This window comes from Haliotis rufescens, unplaced genomic scaffold (assembly GCF_023055435.1).
Source record: "Haliotis rufescens isolate VD_foot unplaced genomic scaffold, xgHalRufe1.0.p SCAF_9, whole genome shotgun sequence".
NCBI classification, from domain to species: Eukaryota; Metazoa; Mollusca; class Gastropoda; order Lepetellida; family Haliotidae; genus Haliotis; species Haliotis rufescens.
The window spans coordinates 44,744,565-44,770,436 of record NW_025964383.1 but is presented as its reverse complement, the minus strand read 5'-3'; the positions used below and the strand labels follow the sequence as shown (position 1 = coordinate 44,770,436).

The following is a 25,872-nucleotide window of genomic DNA, read 5'->3' as shown; positions in this document are numbered from 1 at the left end:
GCCAGTATTTGGCCCAAACCTGAAGCAGTTGTCAGTAAGCATTGCCCAGTTATGTTATAATGGTAATAACTAATTCTATGTCTTGTATTTGTGACTTGAATTTCACAACAGCATTACCAATAAACAAGTGGAGGCTTTAATGTTCAGTTTAACATTGTTGCGATGTATGAAATATGGAAATCAGACGCGTCATACCAAAAGACTTAAAAGATGGCACCTCTTGTTACCCTGCCTGGCGCTCAGCATGAAGGGGCTAAAACAAGAACTGGTCGGCTCGGAGTCAGTACACTGTCTGCATGGGGTATTCATGTTAAACTGCGACATTGTATCTCAGTAGGCTAGCACAATAAAACCAGGATTAGTCTGGACAAGCGCACACGCACACGCACACGCACACGCACACACACACACACACACACACACACACACACACACACACACACACAGTCATTATGTAAGTGCAATAATCTTAATCAAGTTAATGTGACATTAAACCCCATTTCACCTCACCTCACGTATGAAAATAAGTAACATTTAAAAGAAAGTTGCAATTTTTAGCTATTTTTTTTTCTCACCATTTTGTCTGTCAAGGCACTTACTTTGGGATCCTAAACATAACCCTGCTTTCTTCCCACAACTGACCACCATAGGCCTATACTCCATATTGTTGTATCACTATTTTCACTGGGACAGTCTATTGGAGGAAATACGGTAGATTGTTCTTGCATGTCAAATATAGAAATTCTACATCGACCTAAATCAGGAAAAGAATTTCTTAAATAAAGCAATAATGATCACAGTCTAATATATTAATGGTAGTTGTTGACATATGAGAATTGCAAAATAAAACAAAATACAAACATAAAAAATTGCTGTTGCCTTAAGCATTGTAACAACCGGCCTTGAAGTTTTTGTTATCTGTTTTTGTGTTTTTGTCCAAGTTGTACATTAAAACTAATTAATGTACCGGTAGTAGGAAATTAATATCATAGAACAGAAAGCAATGGATGAAATGGCTACATTGTCACACTAGTTGTAACTGAGGGACTATTGCAGGTGGCGCTTACATCATCCGTCTGGGAGACAAGGAGATTGAGTACAACAACGACTTCCGTTTCTACATCACCACCAAGCTCAGCAACCCCCACTACACCCCAGAGATTTCCACCAAGGCCACCATCGTCAATTTCGCAGTCAAGGAGCAAGGTTAGAAAAAATTACAAATCGGAAAGTCTATCTGGCAATGTGCATTTCGCAGTCTCAACGATTTTGTTTTCAAGTGAAATATCCCCTCATACTAGATTAGCTCAGTTTGCTAACGACCCGTAAAGATCCGGGCAGAATAGGTCTTCAGCAACCTAACTTGCCTTAAAAGGCGACTATGCTTGATGTAACAGGTGACTAACATGATCAGGTGGTCAGACTCTCTGATTTGGTTGATGCATGTCATCATATCCCGTTTGTGTTGGTCGATGCTCATGATGACAATCACTTGATTGTCTGGTCCAGACTCGATTATTTACAGACTGCCATCATAAATCTGGAATATTGCTGAGTGTGGCTTTAAACAACAAGCAAACAAACAAACATTATGCTAAAACCAAACCACTTGAAGTGTTATGAAGTCTGTCTCCACTTGGTAAGACTTGTGAGACGATGTGTGACAGTAGAAGGGAGAATCTATGAGCCCAGTAGTGTTAAAAAGTGCAGGATGTAATACTGTGAACCACGTGGCCATGCTCAGTTGCCGCCATTTTGTTGTTATGGATACAGGGGAGATAACCACGTGAGAAAAATCATGTCCACATTACCACCATTTTATTTATCAATTTCAAAGGGAAGTATCATTTGTGAATGGATTTCAGTGTCGATGTTATCTTAGACTATACAAATAACAGCAAAACTTGTATATTTTTTACCCACTACCTGGTGTTGTGCTTCATTCCGATTCGCTTTCTAGACGGAGTATGAATTAGCATCAGTTTTGAAGGCTTGTACAGGGGGGGTCGCCTTATACGTGGGGTGGCTTTATATACGGCGATATACGATATACCGAAACACAAATGAAATATTGGAATACATGTTGTTTTAAAAGCGCATTGCAGTATACGGGTAATACCGTGCAGTCCTAGTGCCTCCATAGATGTCCAGCTGAATGTTTGTGTCTGCGCTGCAGGTCTGGAGGCCCAGCTACTGGGAATTGTGGTCCGGAAGGAGCGGCCGGAGCTGGAGGAACAGAAGGACACGCTGGTGAGGAGCATCGCTGCAGGGAAGAAGAAGCTGGTGGAGTGTGAAGATGAGATTCTCAGGTGAGGCTGTGTAACTGTAACAAAGTGACCTGTCAGCAGTTCTTCTGCAGGGGTGGATTTAACTGCTGGCCCATTGGCCCGTGGCCAGTTAAATTTACAAAGGACTTGTTGAAATGTAAAGTAGATGGCCCAACCGGCTAGTCAGCATTTCACCCCTTGTCCATGTGCCATAATTTCTTAAGTAATGTGTATTCGATGTAATATTTTGCTGCTCAAAAAAAATTTTGCGGTTGTATTTAATTTTCTTTTTAGACACAACTCCTGAATCCTGTAAATTCAATGAAATATTTAGGGGGATGTGAATAGGGTGGTCGGGGTCACGCTCATCATTTAGTAGTGGGCCAATTAGATTGGAGAAGGGGCAGTAATTTTTAAATGGTAAGCCCAGCTGCCTACATAAAACCTTGTTAAATCTACCTCTGTCCTGGTGTATTGTTTTAGCGAAGTTAGGAATAGAGTGAGACTAGACAATTTCACCAATTAAGAACTGGTTTTTTTAAGATTTGGCTCTAGGGGTACAGTTTTGAAAAACAGTTGAATGTATTTGCAGGCTGCTTAATGAGACCAAGGGGTCCCTCCTGGACGATGAGCAGTTGGTCAACACGCTCCAGACTTCCAAGATAACATCCCAGGAAGTGTCCGAGCAGGTCCAGATCTCGGAGCAGACCGAGGCCAAGATTGATGCTGCCAGAGAGGTGAGCTTATACACAACAGTGACAAGTGTGTGGATCTGGAGGGCGAAGAGAGGAAAACAAATGAATCGGATTCTTTTTTTCTGCCTTGAAATTTTTCTTTTGGGAGGATTCCTGGTAATCAATATCCCATGCTTGTGATAGGTGGCTGAAGGGGATTGGGTATTGAGGTCTCTGTGGCTTGATTGTTGTTGTGCTATTGTGTCCAGGCTGCATTGTGGCTCATGCCTTCAGACCCCCTGGGGATTCTGGGTTAGAATTTGCCTATCCTTGGCATAAGAGGCGACTTCATGGATTGGGTGGTCAGGCTCAGTGACTTGGTTGATTGCATGTCATCATACCTTGACAGTGTTTCGTGTTCAGCACACAAACTACAAATGGGCGAAGTTAAGCAACATTGGTCACATTAAGTGGATTGGCGACTGTGTTTGACTGTGTTCGGCAGCTTGACTCTTTCTAGGTCCTGCCACACACTGAATCACATGTTACATGTGGTGTTTCATGTGACAATAGACTTTGTTCAAAATATGATTCTGTTCACCCAGCAATGAATGGGTACCCGGTAGGATGAGATGTAATGTGACTGTTAACCTGCTAGCGGCTCATAAGGCAGCTTGGGTTGAAAAGTCTCCAGGGAGATTGAAATTCCAGTACACACTGATCCATTGACCATAGCACTTGCAACATGCTTTAGGGTGTGGATTGTATATATATGCACATTATTATTACTGAATGGAAGAAGCTCCACTTGTACAATTATACTTAAGGCTACAGGATAATCTGCTTCTTCTTTCCAGGGCTACCGGCCCTGTGCCCAGAGAGCCTCCATCCTGTTCTTCGTCCTCAACGACATGGGACGTATCGACCCCATGTACCAGTTCTCCCTGGACTCTTATATTGAGCTGTTCATCCTGTCCATTGAGAAGAGTCAGCGCAGCTCCAAACTGGAGGAGAGGATCGTCAACCTCAACGAGTACCACACTTATGCCGTGTACAGGTGAGCTGGCGCAGTTGTTGTATCCTACCTACTAGCCCCGATCAGTGTGTGAAATACATATTGCTGGCTGGGTAGGACATCTTGCCTCAAAGGGAAGTAAAGTCAGCATAGCAAATTGCAGATTTTAATAATTTAGGACAGACTTAATGACAAATGCTTGACCCAAATTAAGTTTGAAAAACGGAAATCACGTAAAACAGACCATGAAAAAAAAACAGACGAAAAATGTCTTCACTGCGGGGATTCCCCTTACAGAGTTAAAATCTGCTCCCGGTGTTTTACACGCTGTGCGATTTCATTGATCGGGCATGTGCCTAGTCTGCCTGGTGGTTTATTCAGGGTCTTCCTGCTTGTCCCGCATCTATTATAGGTACAAATTCACCCGAGCGTGGTGATGGGTGATACAGTTGGGGATTAAGGGGGGAATCTCACATAAGACAAGTAATTGGTGAGGATGTCACAAAATATAATGACACAGCTACTTGGTGAACTATATTCACATACACTGATACAGTGAAAACTTGAAAATATATATCAATGCGTGACTGAATTTATTAATCATTTAGTACAAGGGCTATAAAAGTAATTACAGACAAGAAACAGTATTCCACTGTGGCAGATGCACAGGCTGACATACAGTCTATTCCCAATTCTGACAGGGGTCGGCACTTGGATTTTGCTGGATACAAGTTCATGACTAAGACCGGACGTCAAACTTCTATTCACTGGAAATGTTCCCACAGAGCATGTCCGACAACCATTAGCACTAAAGATGACTTTGTTACAAAGCACAATAATCTCTTATACCCCGCCACGAGCAACACAGGCAGCACATGGATGTCTGAGAGGCAGAATATATCTGTTATACCCTGCTTCCAAGCAAAAAGCACTAGCTAACCTCGCTCAATCGAACAGCGGAGCATCATATTAAAACATGTCATTAAGATAAATTCGTTGTAGTAGGATCACTCGGGATCCATCCATCATTAGGACACATAAAACCCCATGTACCCTGAGTGATCCTGCTACAACTTATAATATAATCATCACTTTGTTTTTATGATTGTGTGTGATCAATTTTACCCAGGTCATGTCATGGGACAGTTTCGAAGAGGCCCAGTTTGTTTTGATGGAGTAACATGGCGTTGTGGTGTTGCAGGTACACATGCCGGGGGCTGTTCGAGAGACACAAGCTGCTCTTCTCCTTCCAGATGTGTGCCAAGATCCTCGAACATGCCGGCAAAATCAACATGGATGAGTACAACTTCTTCCTCAGAGGTGGCGTGGTGAGTTGAATAGTTTGACGTCTATCTCTGGTGACATGTAAACTTTTTAAGAATTCAAACTGAAATAGGATTGTACAAGTTTATGACCTGTATCAGCTTGTCTTGGATGCTAGAGGTTCACACAGAAGAGATGACGAGACCCATGTTGTGACCAAAATGAATGTGAATGCAGGGATGAGACTTTTCTACAGATTTCATTATGTTATTTTTGTGATGCATGCAATTACACCATATACATAAATCATATAGTCCCCAGAACCTTGTCTGTCATTTAGTGTTTTTAAAAAAGAAAAATTCTCATCCCCATGAATGAATGGCCAGGTTCAGAAATATTTAAGGATGCTGGTTCGAAAACAGACAGAAAACCTATCAATTAATCCACACCTTGAGATTAAGGATGAGAGGTTAATGTTATTAACCAAAGACTTATTCAGTTATTTAAACTCATCTTTGGATATGGATTCTGACCTTTACACACACGCACACACACATGCACACACACATGCACACACAGAGACAGGCAGACACAAACACAGACAGACACAAACACAGACAGACATACAGACACACACACAGACATACAGACAGACAAACACAGACATACAGACAGATATACAGAGAGACATACAAACACACAGACAGATAGACAGACACACAGACAGACACACAGACAGACAGACAGACATTCATAAACAGAGATGGACAGACACACAGAGACTGACACAGAGACACACACAGACATACAGACAGACAAACACACAGACAGACATATAGACAGACATACAGTCAGAGATTCATAAACAGACAGACAGACACACAGAGACTGACACAGACACACACACACACACATGTCACTACATAAGTGCAATAATCTTGAATCGTTTCACCTCACCTCACTCTCCCAACTGGAAACAAGTATCCCTATCAAAAGTTATAGGTCTTTGTTAGTATAAGTCCTCAAGAAGAAATGTTTGTGTTCAGGTAATTGACCGAGACAACCAGATGGACAACCCATGCTCCGTGTGGCTGTCGGACAACGCCTGGGACAACATCACAGAGCTTGACAAACTAGCCAACTTCCACGGCATAATCACCTCCTTCGAACAATACCCCCGCGACTGGAACATCTGGTACACGTCGGCCGAGCCTGAGACCTCGCCACTGCCGGGGGAGTGGGACAACGCGTGTAATGAGCTGCAGAGGATGCTGATCGTACGCTCACTTCGTCCCGACCGAGTCTCGTTCTGTGCCACGTCGTTCATTGTCAACAACCTCGGCTCCAAGTTTGTGGAGCCCCCGGTGTTGGACATGCAGCAGGTGGTGGAGGACTCGACGACCAAGACGCCGCTCATCTTTGTGCTGTCTGCAGGGGTGGTAGGTGCAACTTGTTTGTTTGTTTGTTTGTTTGTTTGTTTGTTTGTTGTTTAACACCGCACTCAGCAATATTCCAGCTTTATGACAGTGGTCTGTAAATAATCCAGTCTGAACCAGAGAAGCCAGTGATTGACAACATGAGCATCAATCAATGCAATTGGGATGCAATGACATACATCAAAGAAGTCAGCGGGCCTGACCACCCGATCTCGTTAGTCACCTCTTACGGGTCCTGAAGACCAATTCTAACCTGGATCTTCACGGGTGAGGAGTGTTGTGTACAACTTGTGGCTGATAGTGTGTCCTTGAACCCGGATGTTTGCATGTTGCTGATGTTCCTGTCCCAGACTCAGTTTGGTACAGCTTTGTGAGATTCAGCTGTAATATTGGTGACTGATGTAACACAATATTCACTCACATGTCACAAAGAAAGTAAAACAAACTCTCTTTACCAGCTTCCATTAAGCAGAAAGCCAAACTGGAACTAGTTCACATTAATCAAGGCTAGTGTATTGTTCTGTCTAGCCATGTAACTAAGGGAAGAATTCTTATGCTGATTCTGTCTTCTTTGGGGTGCACGCCAGTCGTCTCCTCCCCTAGCAGTGACAGGATCCTGTAATCATAGGCTTTGGCCCAGATTTGCCCTGATTATGATTCTTGGTTTGTCAGCACTATATCAGTGTTCATGGGTATTACAATGTAGAGATGTGGAGGGTATGCAACTCCTCACTTTATCTCCCACAAGTAGCTGACACTATTGAAATACTGTTGAAAGGGGAGTGAAATGCATCATTTCCATCTTTATATCTGCTGCTGCTGCTGACAAAAGGTTCTGATTCTCTGATTCTAGGATCCTACGAGTTCCCTGCTACAGTTAGCTGAGACCAGTGGCATGGCTTCCAGGTTCCATGCCCTGTCCCTGGGTCAAGGTCAGGCTCCCATAGCAACCAGGATGATCAAGGAGGGCGTGAAAGAGGTGAGTGTTTAAGTAAAAGTAAAATCTCACTCTGGGATGAGGTCTTCCAAGTAAAAGTATAACCTCACTCTGGGATGAGGTCTTCCAAGTAAAAGTATAACCTCACTCTGGGATGAGGTTTTCCAAGTAAAAGTATAACCTCACTCTGGGATGAGGTCTTCCAAGTAAAAGTATAACCTCACTCTGGGATGAGGTCTTCCAAGTAAAAGTAAAACCTCACTCTGGGATGAGGTTTTCCAAGTAAAAGTATAACCTCACTCTGGGATGAGGTCTTCCAAGTAAAAGTATAACCTCACTCTGGGATGAGGTCTTCCAAGTAAAAGTATAACCTCACTCTGGGATGAGGTCTTCCAAGTAAAAGTAAAACCTCACTCTGGGATGAGGTCTTACTAGAAAAAGTATAACCTCACTCTGGGATGAGGTCTTCCAAGTAAAAGTATAACCTCACTCTGGGATGAGGTCTTCCAAGTAAAAGTAAAACCTCACTCTGGGATGAGGTCTTCCAAGTAAAAGTAAAACCTCACTCTGGGATGAGGTCTTCCAAGTAAAAGTAAAACCTCACTCTGGGATGAGGTCTTACTAGTGAAAGTATAACCTCAATCTGAGATGAGGTCTAACTAGGAAAAAGTAAAACCTCCTGAGAGTTATCACAAAAAAACGAGTACATCCAAAACAATGGTCAGTATCCGTGATGGGTTTTCTAATTGGATGAGTCAGTGTCATCAGTGTCTCTCACCTCTGTGTGTGTACAGGGCAACTGGGTGTTCCTGGCCAACTGCCACTTGTCTCTCAGCTGGATGCCACAGCTGGACAAGCTGGTGGAACAGCTGCAGATTGAGGAGCCACACCCGGAGTTCCGCCTGTGGCTCAGCAGCTCCCCACATCCGGAGTTCCCCATCTCCATCCTGCAGCAGGGCATCAAGATGACAACAGAGCCCCCCAAGGTGAGTGATGGCTGCAGCACACATGAACATACATACAGATTATTATACTCCCATGTGTGCCAATTCTTGTATTTCCCGAGCGAGAGCAAGGGAAAGAATGACTTCTTACACGAGTTTTTTGAAAAATATATTAATCACAACTGCCGTCTTAGAAGACCACAATTCTGGAATGACATCAACAATATTCAGCTAAAACGTTGTTTCTTGTGAGGCATCATTCTGACCTTACGTCATAATAAGATTCTGATGATGTCAACAATGCCGTCCTGATGACAGAAACAATACACAGGTGCATGAAGTGATATTTGCAGTAGTGCTCATACGTTTTTATGAACAGGGTTATTTCTAACTCTATTGGTGATAATAGTCTGAGTTTGGTTCCAGTGTTATTGTGGGGCATGGTATCACAGTGGGCTGGTACTACAAACTGGCATTAGTCTATCCAGACTAGGACAAGCAGCCACAGACAAACATATACATGCACTTCGCTATACAAGTGCAATAATCTTGAACGGACATTATACCCAGCCCCGCCCTGGCTTGCCCTGCCCCGCCCCGCCTTACCTCACCTCATCCCATCTTGCCTCATCTCGCCTCACCTCACCCCCACTTCACCCCACCTTGTGTCACCTCTCCTCTACTCACCACACCACATCCCACCACACCCCATCCCACTTGACCTCACCTCACCTCACCTCAAGCCCACCCCGCCTCGCCTTGCCCCACCTTGTGTCACCTCTCCTCTATTCACCACATCACATCCCACCACACCCCATTCCACTTCACCTCACCCCACCTCAAGCCACCCTGCCTCGCCTTGCCCCACCTTGTGTCACCTCTCCTCTACTCACAACATCACATCCCACCACACCCCATCCCACTTCACCTCACCCCACCTCAAGCCCACCCCGCCTCACCTCGCCCCACCTTGTGTCACCTCTCCTCTACTCACCACATCACATCCCACCTCACCCCACCCCACCACATCACATCCCACCTCACCCCACCCCACCCCACCCCACCCCACTTCACCTCACCCCATCTCAAGCCCACCCCGCCTTGCCTCGCCTTGCCCAACCTCACCTCACCTGACTTGACCTCACCTCACCTCACTGTTCCCGTTGTGTGTGCAGGGTCTGAAGGCCAACATGAAGCGGCTGTACAACCTGGTGGCCGAGAGTCAGTTCAACCGCTGCCACAAGCAGGACAAGTACAAGAAGCTGCTGTTCTGTCTGTGCTTCTTCCACTCCGTGCTGCTGGAGAGGAGGAAGTTCCTCATGCTGGGATGGAACATCGCTTACGAGTTCAACGACTCCGATTTTGAGGTGAGTTGCTGATCTGGTTCTTTCCTGCTGTAATTTTAAGCTCACCTTACCAACCCAGTGATCTTTCGTGAAGACCTGTTTGTCCAGTGTTCATGATCATTGGTGTTTGTAAACATGATCTCAGAAACTGCTGGACCAATGAAGCTGATACTTTATCTACTTGTTATGGGGGTGAGGTAGCCTAGTGGTTACAGCATTCGCTCGTCACACATGGGTGAAATGTGTGAAACACATTTCTGGTGTCCCTGGCATGATATTGCTGAAATATGGCTCAATCACTTATATTGTTCTCAACATTTTTTACACCTGAAATTGTTCAAAAAGTTTGAATCCAAAAGACTACTTTGAATAATTTTCAGTGATGAGAATTTGGTCAAATTATTTGTTATTTGTTAATATGGTCACCAGTTACACTCCGTGTATGACATAAACCCTGTGTGGGATACAGTGAGTGTCAAACGGTCGAGAGACTCCTGAAACTGTAACCATCATAACCTACACAGATTGGATCCAATTTGATGTCATGACAGTATGACGTCATTTTTTAATAGGAGCAATCATCATGATGTCTGCAGTAATATAATGGTGAGATTGCCAGACATATGATATCCTGCAAGCGGGATGATCAGGATCGTCTGATTTCTTACGTACCGGTATATTTGGTAGCAAGGAAGGTATGTGTACCGATATGTATTGTATGGAGTGATACATGTATCTACAGGTGTCGGAGAACCTACTGAGTATCTACCTGGATGAGTATGAAGACACACCATGGGATGCCCTCAAGTACCTCATTGCCGGCATCAACTACGGCGGCCACGTCACAGACGACTGGGACAGACGCCTCATGCAGACTTACATCGGCGACTACTTCTGTGACTCCTCCATCAGCCAGGCCTTCTTCAAGTAGGCACCCATGCTTTGCATCAATTGCCCATAGTATTCATCAGTTGGTTTACCATATTCATTATAATAAGTGCTCTGGTCGCTTAGATAATTGACAAAAGGGGACACTTAAAATATAATACACAAGAGAAATTTGTTGCCTGAGATCGAGCAGCATTGAACAAACCTAGTTCAAACGTTGGTGAAGCTAGCATTTTTAGATAATTCTGCAACAAATTGAACAAAGGGTGGCCATTCGCAAATGGCAGGATGGTGTTTGCCCATGCAAGTGCATGTCCTGATGTTAAGGAAGGAGAATGTTAAATGTATATATGTTGTTGTTGTTGATTTTTGATGACAAAATGAGAGCAATGTCATACGTGGTACTATTTACAAATGGATCCTGGAAGTTTTGGTTAGTTGACAAATTTATTACAATCAGATCTGTTACACCACTTCAAGACAAGGCAACCTTACCGCTACGATTGTCGTAAGTCTGTGTTAATGTATGGGAGTTACGATCGTCTTAGTGCTAAGATCGTTTTGTGGAGCCGCCCCAGGTTACAGGGGTGAAGCTAATGTTTTCCCAGCTGTATGCAGTGTTTGAAATTAGGCGTGGAAGTCACAGGGTCCTTGTCATAACCCCAATGTTAAAAACTTTAATATTTATGAGGCCCTGGAATCAGTTACGACAGCAGCACACCTGAGGGACTCTTAGTGTCTGTGTGAGGAGGGGAGAGTGGAATGTTAAATGTTGTCAATGTAAAGTTCAACTTTATTTAAGGACATTTAGGTGGAGGGGATAAAAAATGTTAGATTAAATAATATGATACAGTCCTAAAACAAATTTCTCCGCCACCTCTCCCACTCGAAAAAATGACCAGTCCGTAAGCCCAAATTGAAAGTTAAGATTTAAGGCTCCCTAAGTTGAATTGCTATAGGAGCAAACTTCAAGGACCGCTGTGTTGAGCTCTGTCTGTAAGTGTGATTTCTCTCCTGTACAGGGTGTCTACACTGGCCACCTACTATGTCCCCAAGGATGGCCCTCTGTCTTCCTACAAGGAGTACGTCAGCATGCTGCCTAACATCGACCACCCAGAAGCCTTTGGCCAACACCCCAACGCAGACATCGCATCCCAGATCCAGGAGACGAGGATGATGTTTGATACGCTACTGTCACTGCAACCACAGGTCTCGAGCACAGCCGGAGAGAGCAGGGAGGACAAGGTACCCAAAATAACATGCTGTAGCCTCCTCTGTGTTACTTCATGGGTCTCATCTTGTATTGATACAAATCTTAAGTGGAGACTTTCGCTGTTGGTGATTGTAGATTTATTGCAGGGTTTGATTATAAAGAGGTTGAGAGTGGTGGGGTGGGCATTGGAAGGGGAGGGTAGAGTGGGATGGGAGGGGTAGGGTAGAGTGGGGCAGGGATGGGAGGGGTAGGGTAGAGTGAGGCAGGGATGGGAGGGGTAGGGTAGAGTGGGGCAGGGATGGGAGGGGTAGGGTAGAGTGGGGCAGGGATGGGGGTAGGGTAGAGTGGGATGGGAGGGGTAGGGTAGGGGGTGCAGGCAAGGGAGGGCTAGGGTAGAGTGGGATGGGAGGGGTAGGGTAGAGTGGGGCAGGGATGGGAGGGGTAGGGTAGAGTGGGGCAGGGATGGGGGTAGGGTAGAGTGGGACAGGAGGGGTAGAGAGGGGTAGGGTAGAGTGGGACAGGCAAGGGAGGGCTAGGGTAGAGTGGGATGGGAAGGGTAGGGTAGAGGGGGCAGGGATGGGAGCAGGAGAGTAGGATGACCTTGGCTCTTCGACCATACTGAAAGATGAAAGTTCTTATGGCCACTACATGGCCATTTGTTTTCAAAATAAATTAAATTTGGTACATGAGTTAAGTTAGTTGTGATATTTGAGTTTTGAGCTTCATAAGAAGTTTGCATTTTGACCATATGCTCCTAAATCCTTTTAAAATCAGACTTTTTGTCGCATTTTAGCCACATGCACATACATTTAATGTTAATTCAAAAACATGCAAGAGTTCAAATGAACACCATCGACTTCTCATTCACATGAATGTGTCTGATAAAGTGTTGGCCAAAAATGGCATTTTGATAAAGAGTGGGACAAAATTGGCATTCTGATAAATTGTGGGTCACCACACCTTCATCTTCACATAATTACTAAATTAGATTCCAGAAAATAAGAAAATGTATATTTTGTGGCTTAACAATTTCATGTTCAAAAGATAAAAATTTGATTTTATTATGAACCTTTTTGAATTCCACATGCCAAGTGTCCTAATGTGTGCATGTCTATGTTTCAGGTGCTTGACCTCGCAGCCAATATTTTCAAACAAATTCCTGAGAATATTGACTATGAGGGCACAGCCAAGATATTGTCCGTGGATCCCTCGCCGCTTAATGTGGTTCTACTGCAAGAAGTAAGTGCACATCAGTCCTTTCTGCAGATTGTTCGGCTGGTAGTATATAACTGAACAGTCCTTTGATCCCTCAGGCCATTCTAGACCACCTCCGTGGTCTAGTGTATAAAGTGTCTTGTTGCAGTGAACTCTGAGGCCTGTCCTTGTTGCAGTGTTAGTTGAAGTGTTTTAACTTGGGTTTTTGTTACAGATCCAGCGGTACAACCTTCTGCTGGACGAGATCCGTGTTTCTTTGACAGACCTCGAGAGGGGTATCCAAGGGTTGGTGGTCATGAGTTCCGAGTTAGAGAACATCTTCCAGTGTATCTACGACGGCAGGGTGCCCCCAGCATGGGAGAAGGTAATACGGATAATAATCATTATGGCTTCTGTGATCCCCAGGGAGATGAGAATATAAAAACTGATAATCATCACGATTGGTTCTGTGATCCCCAGGGAGATGAGAATTCAAAAACTAATAATCACCATGATGGTGTCTTCAGTTCCTACAGGGCACCTACTCACTTCATTAAAACTTCACCTCTTGGAAACAGTAGCCTTGTTCTCCTGTTGGAGAGACTCCACAAGAATAAAAGAATGAAAAAAAACTTTGAGTGTGGTACACGAGTCTGTAGTTTGTTGACTGAGTTAGTTCTCCCTAAGTGAAATAAATCCAATGAAAGTAAATAATTGTTTTATAAATTTTATAAATTATAAATTAGGTTTACCCAGTTTACCCCTTTGAAGGATTTTCTTTACGAAAATGAATTTACACACCAACCTTGTTTGAAGATGTAAACAAACTATACACTGGTCAATGGATCATTATGCTCTCAAATTTCATTCTCAGCTCCCTGGGAAGTATTACAACCCAAGCTACTATGAAGATTTAGTCACATTACCATGCCATCAGATAGAAAGCCTCAGCATTACTTATAACTGTATATATACAGGACGAATTGGAAAATAATTTATTCCAATCTGAAACACAACATACAAACTGTTTTATCTTCTCAGGCCTACCCATCAATGAAGCCGCTGTCAGCATGGACACGAGACTTGGTGACGAGAGTAGAACAGTTTGCCAAGTGGGCTCAGACAGCTCACCAACCGACGGTCTTCTGGATGTCCGGCTTCACCTTCCCAACTGGCTTCCTCACAGCGGTACTGCAGACCTCGGCCCGGCAGAACAGCGTAAGTTGTCTCCCTTTACTTATAAATCCACACAACAATACTGCAGACCTTGGCCAGGCAGAACAACGTAAGTTGTCTCTCTTTACTTATCAATCCACACAACGATACTGCAGACCTCAGACCGGCAGAACAGCGTAAGTTGTCTCCCTTTACTTATCAATCCACACAACAATACTCAGCTGCAGACCTCAGACCGGCAGAACAACATAAGTTGTCTTCCTTTACTTATCAATCCACACAACGATAATGCAGATTTCAGCTAGGCAGAACAGCTTGGCTCTATGCTCCAACACTACAATGTCCAACAATGATTTCCTCTGCTACAACACTCTATATTGTGTTCCTTTATGCTACAACGGCCTACATGGTGGTGTTCCTCTATTCCACAACGCCCTACATGGTGGTGTTCCTCTATGCCACAACACTCTACATTGTGTTCCTCTATGCTACAGGTATCGGTGGACACGCTGTCCTGGGAGTTTACAGTCATGACGGTGGATGATTCCAACATCACTGGACCACCGAAGGTAACGTTTCTTTGTTTGTTGTTTAATGCCACATTGAACAATATTCTATCCATATGAAGGTGGCCTGGTACTGATCAATCTCATTAAAATCAGATTTTAGTCCCAATCTGGTCCGTGACACTCTCATTGGTCGGATGGAAGGCCATTCTGACAGATATTTGTTTGGCAGTATTGAGAACTAAGATCAGATGTTAATGAGGTTTGTTAGTAATCAAATATGGACCAGACAATGCAGTGATTGACATCATGAGCATCAATCTATGCAAATGGGATACGATGACATGCATCCAGCAAGCCTGACCACCAGATCCTGTTAGTTGCCTCTTGTGACAAGTATTGTCTCATTTTATGACAAGCATGGGATGCTGAAGACCTATTCTAACCCAGATCGTCCTGGGTGATGTAACAGCGAGCAGAAAAACACTCCTGAGAATGACATTCATGTCTAGTATTGTTCTTGTACATAGTTCGTCTTTTAAGTTTCAGTTTCCCAAATCAGACTCTACAGTGAAACATTTCCATGGCTACAAAACTTTGTTGTGTTAACACATTTTAACTAGTTTACAAGAAAGTGATCTGTAACACAAGTAATTGATTTGAGTTATTACCCATAAGGTTGGAAAAAAACGAGTGTATAAAAGTTGTATTTGCACCACTGCATATATCACTTCATACACCTGTGTATGGTTCATGTCATCCGGACCAGCATTGTTGACACCATCAGAATCTTGTTGTGATGCAAGGTTACAACTGAAGATTGATGTCATTCGCCAATTGAGGTTTTCTAAGACGACGGTCATGATCAAAGCATTTTTCTAAAGGGGAGCTCTAATGATGAAATAATGGTTAATAAAGAAATTATAATTTCATTTGTGTCATCCTGGTTTTATGAAACTTGTGTAATAATTCATGTAATACCCTCACTCCTGCTCAGGAAATACAAAACTTTTGACACTGAATTAGTAAAATCAGTATGACACACATGGTCGTTAATAATCTCTATACAACCCTAATGGTGTTGTCTGGAGGTCTGCAGGTCTTAACGTCTGATGCAAACTGTATGTCTACCTGCAGGATGGAGTGTTCATCAAGGGTCTGTTCCTGCAAGGAGCTGGCTGGGACAAGAAGAACGCCTGTCTCATCGAGGCCAACCCCATGCAGTTGGTGTGTGCTATGCCAACCATCCACTTCAAGCCCGTGGAGAACAAGAAGAAGACAAGCAAAGGTACAGGCCTATAAGTGAAATTAGAGATATAAATTAAACAGCTGCTTGTCATAACCTGAATATGAAAATTTCAAATATAAATAATTTCAGAGAAATCCTGAAGGACCATCCTTCATTTCTAACATCCTTTATCATGGGTCACAACAGGGTTTGTACAGTCACAGTATTCAAGGCTTTTTCAAAGTTCCTTCCCAAAACTCAAGGCCTTTTCAAGGTTACTTCCCAAAATTCAAGGCCTTTACAAGGTTCTCCCCAAAATTCAAGGCCTTTACAAGGTTCTCCCCAAAATTCAAGGCCTTCACAAGGTTCTCCCCAAATTCAAGGCCTTTACAAGGTTCCTTCCCCAAATTCAAGGCCTTTACAAGGTTCTCCCCAAAATTCAAGGCCTTGACAAGGTTCCTCCCCAAATTCAAGGCCTTGACAAGGTTCCTCCCCAAATTCAAGGCCTTTACAAGGTTCCTTCCCCAAATTCAAGGCCTTCACAAGGGTCCCTCTCCAAAAAGTCAAGGCCATGCAAATTTACATTTTACTACTTTTGCATAAATGACGAAGTGGAACTCTTCAGGTCTGACTACTGGCATATTCCACTCTGTAAGGAATAAGAGATCATTCAAAGGGAGGTAACTGATGTTACCAACTATAAATACATTGCAGGGATGGGACTCGGGTACTCGGGTCCGGTGGATCCTGAGTTGGACCCAGGTACCCACATGACTACCAAGTGATATACTGTGTAATGACATTAACAATAAAACTGGTTACACACCAAGAAGCTTATGTTCACATTTCTTTCTGATTATGCAAACATTCATTCTGACATTTATATGTTCGAGTAGGGATAAAGGGTCAATCAACTTCAGTGTATGCATGATCTCATTTTATATATGTATCTAAATAGTTTTTGCCAGGGCTGCAGTAAAACAATTCCCATTTAGACATTTTGTACCCAACTCTTGAGACCTATAGCAGGTGCCCATGTAATAGTATGTCAGGTGCCCGGTTAGTAAATTTCGACTCGTCCCAGCCCTAATAGATTGTATACAAAAACATTTCGTCGATGTCGCCATGATAGCTTTGTTTTGAGTCCTGTTTCCCCTCTCTGTTGCAGGAATCTACACATGCCCGGTCTACTACTATCCAAACAGAACCGGGGGTTCCGGGCGGCCGTCCTTCATTGTGGCAGCAGAACTGAAGTCCGGCGAGAAGGCCGCTGACCATTGGGTCAAGCGAGGCACAGCTTTACTCATGAGTCTTGACTACTAGACACTCTCAGTGTTACTGACCGATCATTGCTTCATTGTGTAAATATGTCTTGCTGCTCAGTGACGAAGAGCAAGCATCTTCATGTGGTCGATTACATCCAAAGATTTGTTCACTCAACTTGTTCTGAGGACATGTACATACTTGTTTTTGTCAACATTCCTGTGTGAAATTTCATTTCACGTGTATTCTCAATACATTTGAAAGTTGTACTGTGCCAATTATTTTAGGATGTGTGAGATATAGCATTTGTTGCAGCTTGTTTGTGGTTTGTTTATGTGAAATGTTTACTATTCTGACAGAATTGTGATATTTTATCAATATCCTTCATGAACTTGCCTCATCAGGAATCCGCTATTAAAGCAGTTATATTAATAATGATTCCATCCGTCCTTCTCTCATCTGTACAATTATTTGTATTAAAAACAAAACAAACAATATGATAATTCTGACCAAAACCACTGCAAAATGTTTTATTGTCAAATTCCTTGATTTACAGATATTGATGGTTATGACACAAAAAACCAGGTGGCAAAATAATAAAAATGTTGGGAATTATTTAAGGATGATTTCTAAAGTCTAAACTCGAAAATAACTGTTTTTAAACAAAATACAAACACAGTATGTGTACTCTTTTTTTTTTACCTTTTTTTCTTTGTTATTTAACAAAATACATAAGCTATATGTAACACATGAAAATTAATAGGAACAAGTTAAGTTTAAATGTTAATTCACAGTAAAAACTGATAAAAATGTGGATGATTTGTTATCAAAAGATAGCAACTTTTACAAACAGCATTTATTAGTTGTGATGTTTACATGTTTTTGTGATGTGTATATAATGCGTTACATAATGAATTACATAACGAGAGTATTCTTAGTTTTGAAAAAGCAACAATACAACTGATATGAAGTGCTCACCGATGTGTATTGAATTAACCTTGAGTGTGACTCCTGTTCCATCCTTGTTTTTGCCTGTACATGAATGTACATAATGAGAGTTATTGTTTATGAATTTATACACAATGTTGTTATTTATTACTTTTACAAAACGTTTACAGCATTGAACAAATATTGCATTGTAAAAATGACAAAAATATGGGTTGATATGTGACAGTTGAAACTGATACCCTGCCGAATAAACACTTAATAATACCGGACTTGTGTTTGTCATGAAATGGCGTGTTTTTTAATAATGATATTAATAATAATAATAATGTCTGTTGACTGACATTGGGAGAGTACCTGTGTTTGCTGCGAGAAAAACAGCCCTTGTGACAATCTGGGTAATGCAGAAGGCAGCAGCGTTGGGGAGTCTTCACATTCTCCGAAAAGTTCTGGGTGGATTCAACTAGGCACCGCTTCCTGGGAGAAGTCCCAGTTGCTGTCTGGGCTGCGTGTAGAGGGGGCAAGGGCCCTGAGCTGATGATGAGCCTAACCAGCCTGACTGTGCCAGGATCACCCAAACCCTCTTTGCTGCCTTTATTTAATTTATTCTGTAATGATACAACTACAACTACAACTACAACTACTACTACTACTACTACTAATGCATTTACTACTACTACTACTACTACTACTACTACTACTACTACTAATGCATTTATATTGGGCAACAGTTCACACAATAAATATGCTCTGTGTGCTTAAGCAACTGTAAGACTATTGAAACATAAATGTCTTATGCTGAGATTTGAAAGTGGGAAAAGTGGGAACAGATTTCAGATTTCAAGCAGATTGTTCTACAGAGAGGCTGCAGCATATGAGAATGTTCTCTTCCTGAAAGTACAAGTTTTAACAGGAAACTGAAGAGATGCTGTTGTGGAGATCGGAGAGTTGATTGAGGAGAGAGTGCTATGCTGCTCACAGCTATGTTCCAGCTGTGTGAAGTGAATGAGGGAATACTGTCAGCAATATTCCAGCTACATGATAAGGGAGCCTGACAAAACCAACCAGTGGTCGATAATGTGAGCATCAATCCACGGTGTTAGAGTTTAATGACAAATTCACCCAGCATTCGTCACCACTCATCCCTTTCGCTAACCTACAAGAAGACTCGTCCCGTATTGATTTATGTCATGTGTGAAAATACGACAAAACAATCAGAATGCGCGTATGACAAGTATTTTATTCAAAGAATCCCTCAGGAATAAGTTTTAATTTTACAATGTCTTGCATCTTAGTATATACCCAACATACAGTTAAATGTGTTCAATCATACTGTATAATACCAAAAGTCCTGATGTGTTTAAATAGCATCTAGAATGTATATGATATATGGGGGAACCACATGTGAATCATTAAGCAACAAGTTACAATTCTTTTAGCTATGCCCGTTTGTGCTTAGAGGGGGCCCAGTTGTAAAAATGGCAACGAGAGGGGCAGGAGTCGCTATTCGGTTTGTCCGGGAATAACACGAGTTGGACGCGAATGATTCACCCAAGGTCGCACATGGTATACGTGTCATCCACATGTCTGTTCCTACATCCATCATCGACACAGGGGACATATTCTTACCCAAATCTCAGTGAGCTCTAGTGAGTGAGGTGTTACTCATTCATGTCATATTTAACCAGGGGATTCAGGATTAGAGTGGGTCCCCAGCAACCTGTGCTGATCCTAAGATCCTGATCCCCAGACAGCGATTGGGACTTCTCCCAGGAAGCGCTGCCTAGTTGAATCAAAACGGATCTGTGGTCATGCTGATCGTTGCTCACAATAACGTGCACCAGGATCTCATATTTACAGGCTGCCCGCATATACAGTTGGACCTCGTTGTGTCAAACTTTGATGTATCCAATTCCCAATTGTCTCGAACACACCTACTGGTCCCTGCCTTCTATATTTATCATCAAACTGGATGTGTGGAATTCATGGTTATCTTGAACTAGAGTCCCAGGTGTCCAAATTTAGCATTACATTCCCCTGATGACTCGAACAGTCCAAACTTTCAACTTACTTTCCACACAGTGACTGACCTCACTGTTTTCCACAATTACATCAAAGGCATGCATTCCAAATAACTGGGCACACGAAATGAACACTTTAATGATTGTCTCGAACCCCGGATAACTCGACCTTTTTTCCAGGTCACCTCGAGTGCCACACAAGGAGGTTCGACAAGCTTGACTATTGCTGAGTTCATGCTAAACAACAAACAAACATTTTTTGGCATTATTCCTGCAGGTTACACAGCAAGGGTCACCACCAATGGGCATTTTACATTGTATCCATTAGAGCTGGGAAGAGTAACCTGAGTACTCAGGTCGGGTGGGACTGAGTAGGACCCGGGTACCCACACTCCTACCCGGATCCGTGGTTAGTCACGTGATAGATTGTTTAACTACCAAACTTATCTAGAACTCCATGACCAGATAGACACAATTTTATGGATAACAACTTTTTTAATACTGTGAAAAGCGACGTTTCGGTATAGATCCTTATACCGTTGTCAAGTAAGACTGAATGATGGACATAGTACAGAATATATATAGAAGGTGGAGGATCCAATACTCTATTGTTAATCCTCCACCTGTACTATGTCCCTCACTCATTCAGTCATCCGTCAACTTCTAAGTAATGCCTATGAAACAATTTTGAACTCCATGGTAACACTACAAGTCACTAATATTCGCATATCTTTCTGACTATGAACGCATTCCGTCTGACTTTCATATGTTTGAATAAAGATTAAACTTCAGTCAACTTCAGTGTTTGCATAACCAGATCGTTTTATACGCGTATCTCAATATGTTTTCCCAGGGCTATGGTCAAACTATTCCAAATCGGACGTCTTGAGACCTGAAGGGTACTTTTCTTTAGTCCGTAAACAAGAACAAGTCTTTGGCCCAAGCTAACTTCCTCAGGAGATGCAGATAAAGTCAGTACATCTATACTCTCCAAATGAGTAGGGAATGTTTGAGAATAACAGACGATTACAGAACTACCAGGAGGTATCGAGTGGTGGTAATGGATGGATGAGAAAAAGGGAAGGCCTCGGTGTAACATGACAATAAAAAAACACGTGTTCTCAGTGTAGTGAGTGAGTGAGTGAGTTGGGTTTAACGCCGCTTTTAACAGTATTCCAGTAATATCGCGGCGTGTCAGCTTAATGTGGGAGGAAAGCCCCAAGTGATGCAGGTCTCAGACGTTTACCACTTCGGTGAAACCCACGAGCACGGGTATGGTGCTGACAAACCTAGAAACATAATAGGGGCAGCGTTAGAAATTGGCACTAGTCCTATAGTCCTTACCAAACTGCCCAATAGTAAAGGTATCCTAAGGACTAGTAGATATTGGCCCATTTTAAGGGTTTTGCTATATGTTATCATTATAAGGACTAGTGGACAAAAACTGTTAGTTTCTAACCCTGCGGGGCGAACCGGGATTCGAACCCACAATCATAGGTTGCTTGCGTGCCCAAGGGACGCAACTCTGCACAGCGAATCGCGGCGCCTTAGACAACCCGTGCTCCCTGTTCTCAGTGTATTTGTAAGGGCGCACACAACCAGGGAAGGCGACAGGGATGTGCAGTTAACACATGAACGTTTGAGATGACTTGATCAATGACTGGTCACGCCCCATCACGGGTCAAACATTCGTGTTTTCCACGTGACATGGTCCGAGTCAATCTCCCATGACAATTTGAGGGAGTCTCGGTCCCTTCTCTTGCATCGACTGGCCCGTTCGGCTGACGTAGCGATGGCTTTTGACGTCCGCGTACACGTCTCCCGATCATGGCCTAGACGTGCTCTGTGGGGTAAGGTCAGGTCTCATGGCTGACCATTGCATTCTGTTGATGTTTGCTGCAGGAGGTGGTCATTACTGTTATCACGGTGGTCACGAGTATTCGTCTTGAAAGACGAGAATGAAACCACTTATGATCTGCGGGTAACTTCATAAATCATTCTCTTCAAGTAGTATAGGTAATAGGGGTTCTGGCTCACTTCCACTGGAGCCAGATTCATATACCTATACTGCTACTACAGATGGAATTTTTTATGCCAAAATGATTATGCGATTCAACGATAGTCATGAGATTCAGCTAAATTGACTCCAGCTCACCACCACCTGGAGTCTATGATATAAATTTTTATAGGTAATGATGGTTCTGGCTCACTTCCACTGGAGCCAGCTCACCAATACCTGGGGCCAATCATTGCTTTAGATGAGTCTAAATGGTAATAAAAATATTCTTTATTATTTTTATCGATAAAGCGATATTCAACATTTTTATTAAGTTCTTCGTTCATTTTACTAGGAGACCAGACTATATAACTACACTCTTTTTGTAAATTGATAAGAAACAATTGATAACCGTATTTGGTTGGTTTGACATCACTGATATAATAAAAACCTTGTGGTAATTCTTTCCATTGAATAGCTTTCTCCATTATTATATATTTATGTTAGCATTTGTCTAAATGTAATCACACGATAGTAAGCAATCTATTTTTAATCTCCAACCAGTTCTTTGGTTTTGGCACGGAATAATTGACGCGCTTGTTGCCTCCCCTGTTCTATGAACTTTTTTTTCTCGTCTTCGCTAATACCACTGGTCTTACGAGATTTTGATCGAATCTCCTGCTTCATTTTGTTGTATTTGGTGAGTTCCGACAGCACTAAACGAAACTCATCCTCGGATATCTTACAATCGGCCATTGCTGTCGAAATATGATCCTCAATGCTGTTCAACTTTGCTTCGGCGAGTATCCGAATACTATCGTGTTTTAATGCTTTCTTTTGTAACCTACGAGAAATGAATTTTATCGCTATTCCTGCCAGTCCCGAGACTCCAGCTGTTATTTCCATGCCGAGCACGACCCCCCTTAGATACAAAGAGATGGATTGATAATGATGGTGTAAATACCTATGCTTATGGTTATGGTGGTAATACCGTACCGTCGGGAACTATGAACAACTCTTCTCGTACAAATGCCCTACCCGGTCCATCTTGAAGATAATAAAGAATAGGCTCTCCTTCTTTCGTAACCAATCGACTAATGTTATACGTCTTAAGGGACCATATGGGATCGGTTGTGCGACGTAGGCCTCCTTCGAGTTCACCTGCCTGGTATAAATATCTTACCCTTACTCTATCCGGAAGTTTTCGTTCTTTGCCTCTCCTCGGTGCTGAAGATTCGGAAGTCACGGATTTCATTTTAATAGCATCGGATGGTTTCTTCCCTATTAATCTCGTTACTTCATTATTCAGCGCTGATACAACGGCTGATAATCGTGTCACCCATTCGGTTGATCTCAATCGCTCGGATTTCATTTCGATCCCATACTGATAGCCAAACAAACGTTCCGCTAATGTCCTGTTAAATCTTTCGACGATAGCTTGACTGCGGTGGGCCTCTCTTTCACCACGGACGATTTTGACATCGTTCTTTGTTAACAGTTTAGTTACCGATCCCATAAACTCGCGACCGGGATCTACTTGAAATAACTTAGGCCATTTTAGCGGTCCGCGTTTATATATGCGACTCAGTGCATTAGCTACCTCTGTTGATTCTTTCGATGTTAATGGCTCAGCCTCTTTGTATCGACTAGCCACATCCACTACGGTTAAAGCGTATTTATACGTTTTGTGTTTTACCTTATCGTGGGGAAGAAACAAGAGGTCAGCCTGATGAACTTCATTCGTTGTAAAAATATCAAACTTCTTCCTCGGTATATAACGCGGTGCTGGTAAATATATCTGCCACATCGCTTGTTTCTTTAACCAATCCTTGGCCACATCTTTAGATACCTTAGCCGCGGTGGCTAATTTTTTTATTGCTCCTACACCTTTCCAATATCCTCGTGGGCTATAGTAAATTTTATCCATTATTAATTAATATGGATATTTCTTTTAAAACGACTTTCGTTGAATCACATCATCATTTTTATACTAATAGAAGCAATGATTGGCCCCAGGTATTGGTGAGCTGGAGTCAATTTAGCTGAATCTCATGACTATCGTTGAATCGCATAATCATTTTGGCATAAAAAATTCCATCTGTAGTAGCAGTATAGGTATATAAATCCAGCTCCAGTGGAAGTGAGCCAGAACCCCTATTACCTATACTACTCTTCATGATACCTTTTCTTCAAATGAGAGTACTATTGTTTCGAGCAATCTTCTGGCCTTGTTTGCCTCTGAAGTTTCAGTGAAAGATGCGTCATGCATGTCAGGTGGTAGGAAAACGAAATGAAGACCCATTCAGTTGGGTCATTGTTGACGGTGTTGGTCTTGTGTCTAAGCCATGTCTGGCAGTCAGTGGTTAATTGACAATTATGTTGACTTCACCCAGGTTTACCAGAAGCCATGCCCTTCAGAAAAAAATACAGGGCCACAAACTAAGGCTGTGATCAAGTTTTCACTACGGTTGAAGCAGTTCAGTCTGATCAAGCGTCAAATTTCATGTCAGGACTGTTTTATTAGGTCATGTAGGAGCTGATTATGACCAGCGATTCGCTGTGCAGAGTTGCGTCCCTTGGGCACGCCAGAAACCTATGATTGTGGGTTCGAATCCCGATTCGCCCCGATTATGTTTTTGGGTTTGTCAGCACCATACCCGTGCTCGTGGGTTTCACCGAAGTGGTAAACGTCTGAGACCTGCATCACTTGGGCTTTCCTCCCACATTAAGCTGACACGCTATAATATAACTGGAATACTGTTAAAAGCGGCGTTAAACCTAACTCACGAAGTCACTTAAAAAATATTATCAGGGTTCTCTGCATTGCAATTGTGGGATGAAGGCAGTCACTTACTATTTGGTCACACGGTCAGAGGACACTCAACTCATAATCAATTGCCCTCCATGTGCCAGTTTTACTTTACCCTTTGAACAACGTTGCAATGAAATAGTGAATGGCTTTGAAGATTTAAATAATGTTCAGAAGTTGTCACATTTTAAGCAACTCATCACTCTAATTTTACTCAGCCAAAACCTGCAAGGATATTCTACTCCCAAGAAGAGCATGTATATATTTTTAAATCTGTATACGTATAAATTTTATTTATTATGCCTGTTTCTTTTATGTGTACATACACGCTTAATTTAAAGTACGCTTGGTGTCTTATTGTGTTACATTTTTACTTTCTTATCTCTGGTTAGGTGCGAACACACTTAAACATATTATCCGTGTCCTTTTTTTATGTACATATACCGGATTGTCTCTCATAAATCATGTTGGAGTGGCTTGAGCATGTTTTACTTTTGTCTGTATACTTTTATATCGTACGCACAAGGTGAGACATAAATAAACTATCTGTCTGTCTTAAGCATTTCAAAGAACAGTTGCTTAATGCCAAATCTTACTTGAATGTACCAGTTTCGGAAAAAGACTTTTGATGGATACTGAGTTTCAAGAGAATATATGAAATTATCACAGGACAAAATGAAATCTCAGAGTTTGATGAGGTGAGAATGTCTTTGCAAGAGTTCAAATTTGAGATCTGTGCATCAGTTGATTG

The 25,872-nt window shown here is 42.5% G+C and overlaps 1 protein-coding gene across 3 annotated transcripts in view; it reads left to right on the top strand.

Moving 5' to 3' along the window:
* Window positions 1-18,562, top strand: part of LOC124145136 (dynein axonemal heavy chain 2-like) — a 104,673-nt gene extending 86,111 nt beyond the window's left edge. For all 3 annotated transcript variants that reach the window (XM_048390532.1, XM_048390533.1, XM_048390531.1), the window contains 17 exons: window positions 1,057-1,206; window positions 2,177-2,309; window positions 2,860-3,004; window positions 3,799-3,998; window positions 5,158-5,284; window positions 6,266-6,658; window positions 7,509-7,634; window positions 8,387-8,578; window positions 9,712-9,903; window positions 10,625-10,809; window positions 11,793-12,015; window positions 13,106-13,222; window positions 13,413-13,562; window positions 14,219-14,395; window positions 14,848-14,922; window positions 15,997-16,147; window positions 17,256-18,562. In XM_048390532.1, the coding sequence (XP_048246489.1) occupies window positions 1,057-1,206; window positions 2,177-2,309; window positions 2,860-3,004; window positions 3,799-3,998; window positions 5,158-5,284; window positions 6,266-6,658; window positions 7,509-7,634; window positions 8,387-8,578; window positions 9,712-9,903; window positions 10,625-10,809; window positions 11,793-12,015; window positions 13,106-13,222; window positions 13,413-13,562; window positions 14,219-14,395; window positions 14,848-14,922; window positions 15,997-16,147; window positions 17,256-17,410 (2,891 nt within the window). In that variant the 3' untranslated portion in view covers window positions 17,411-18,562. The remainder of the gene's footprint in view (window positions 1-1,056; window positions 1,207-2,176; window positions 2,310-2,859; window positions 3,005-3,798; window positions 3,999-5,157; window positions 5,285-6,265; window positions 6,659-7,508; window positions 7,635-8,386; window positions 8,579-9,711; window positions 9,904-10,624; window positions 10,810-11,792; window positions 12,016-13,105; window positions 13,223-13,412; window positions 13,563-14,218; window positions 14,396-14,847; window positions 14,923-15,996; window positions 16,148-17,255) is intronic.
* The last annotated feature ends 7,310 nt before the right edge of the window (window positions 18,563-25,872 follow it).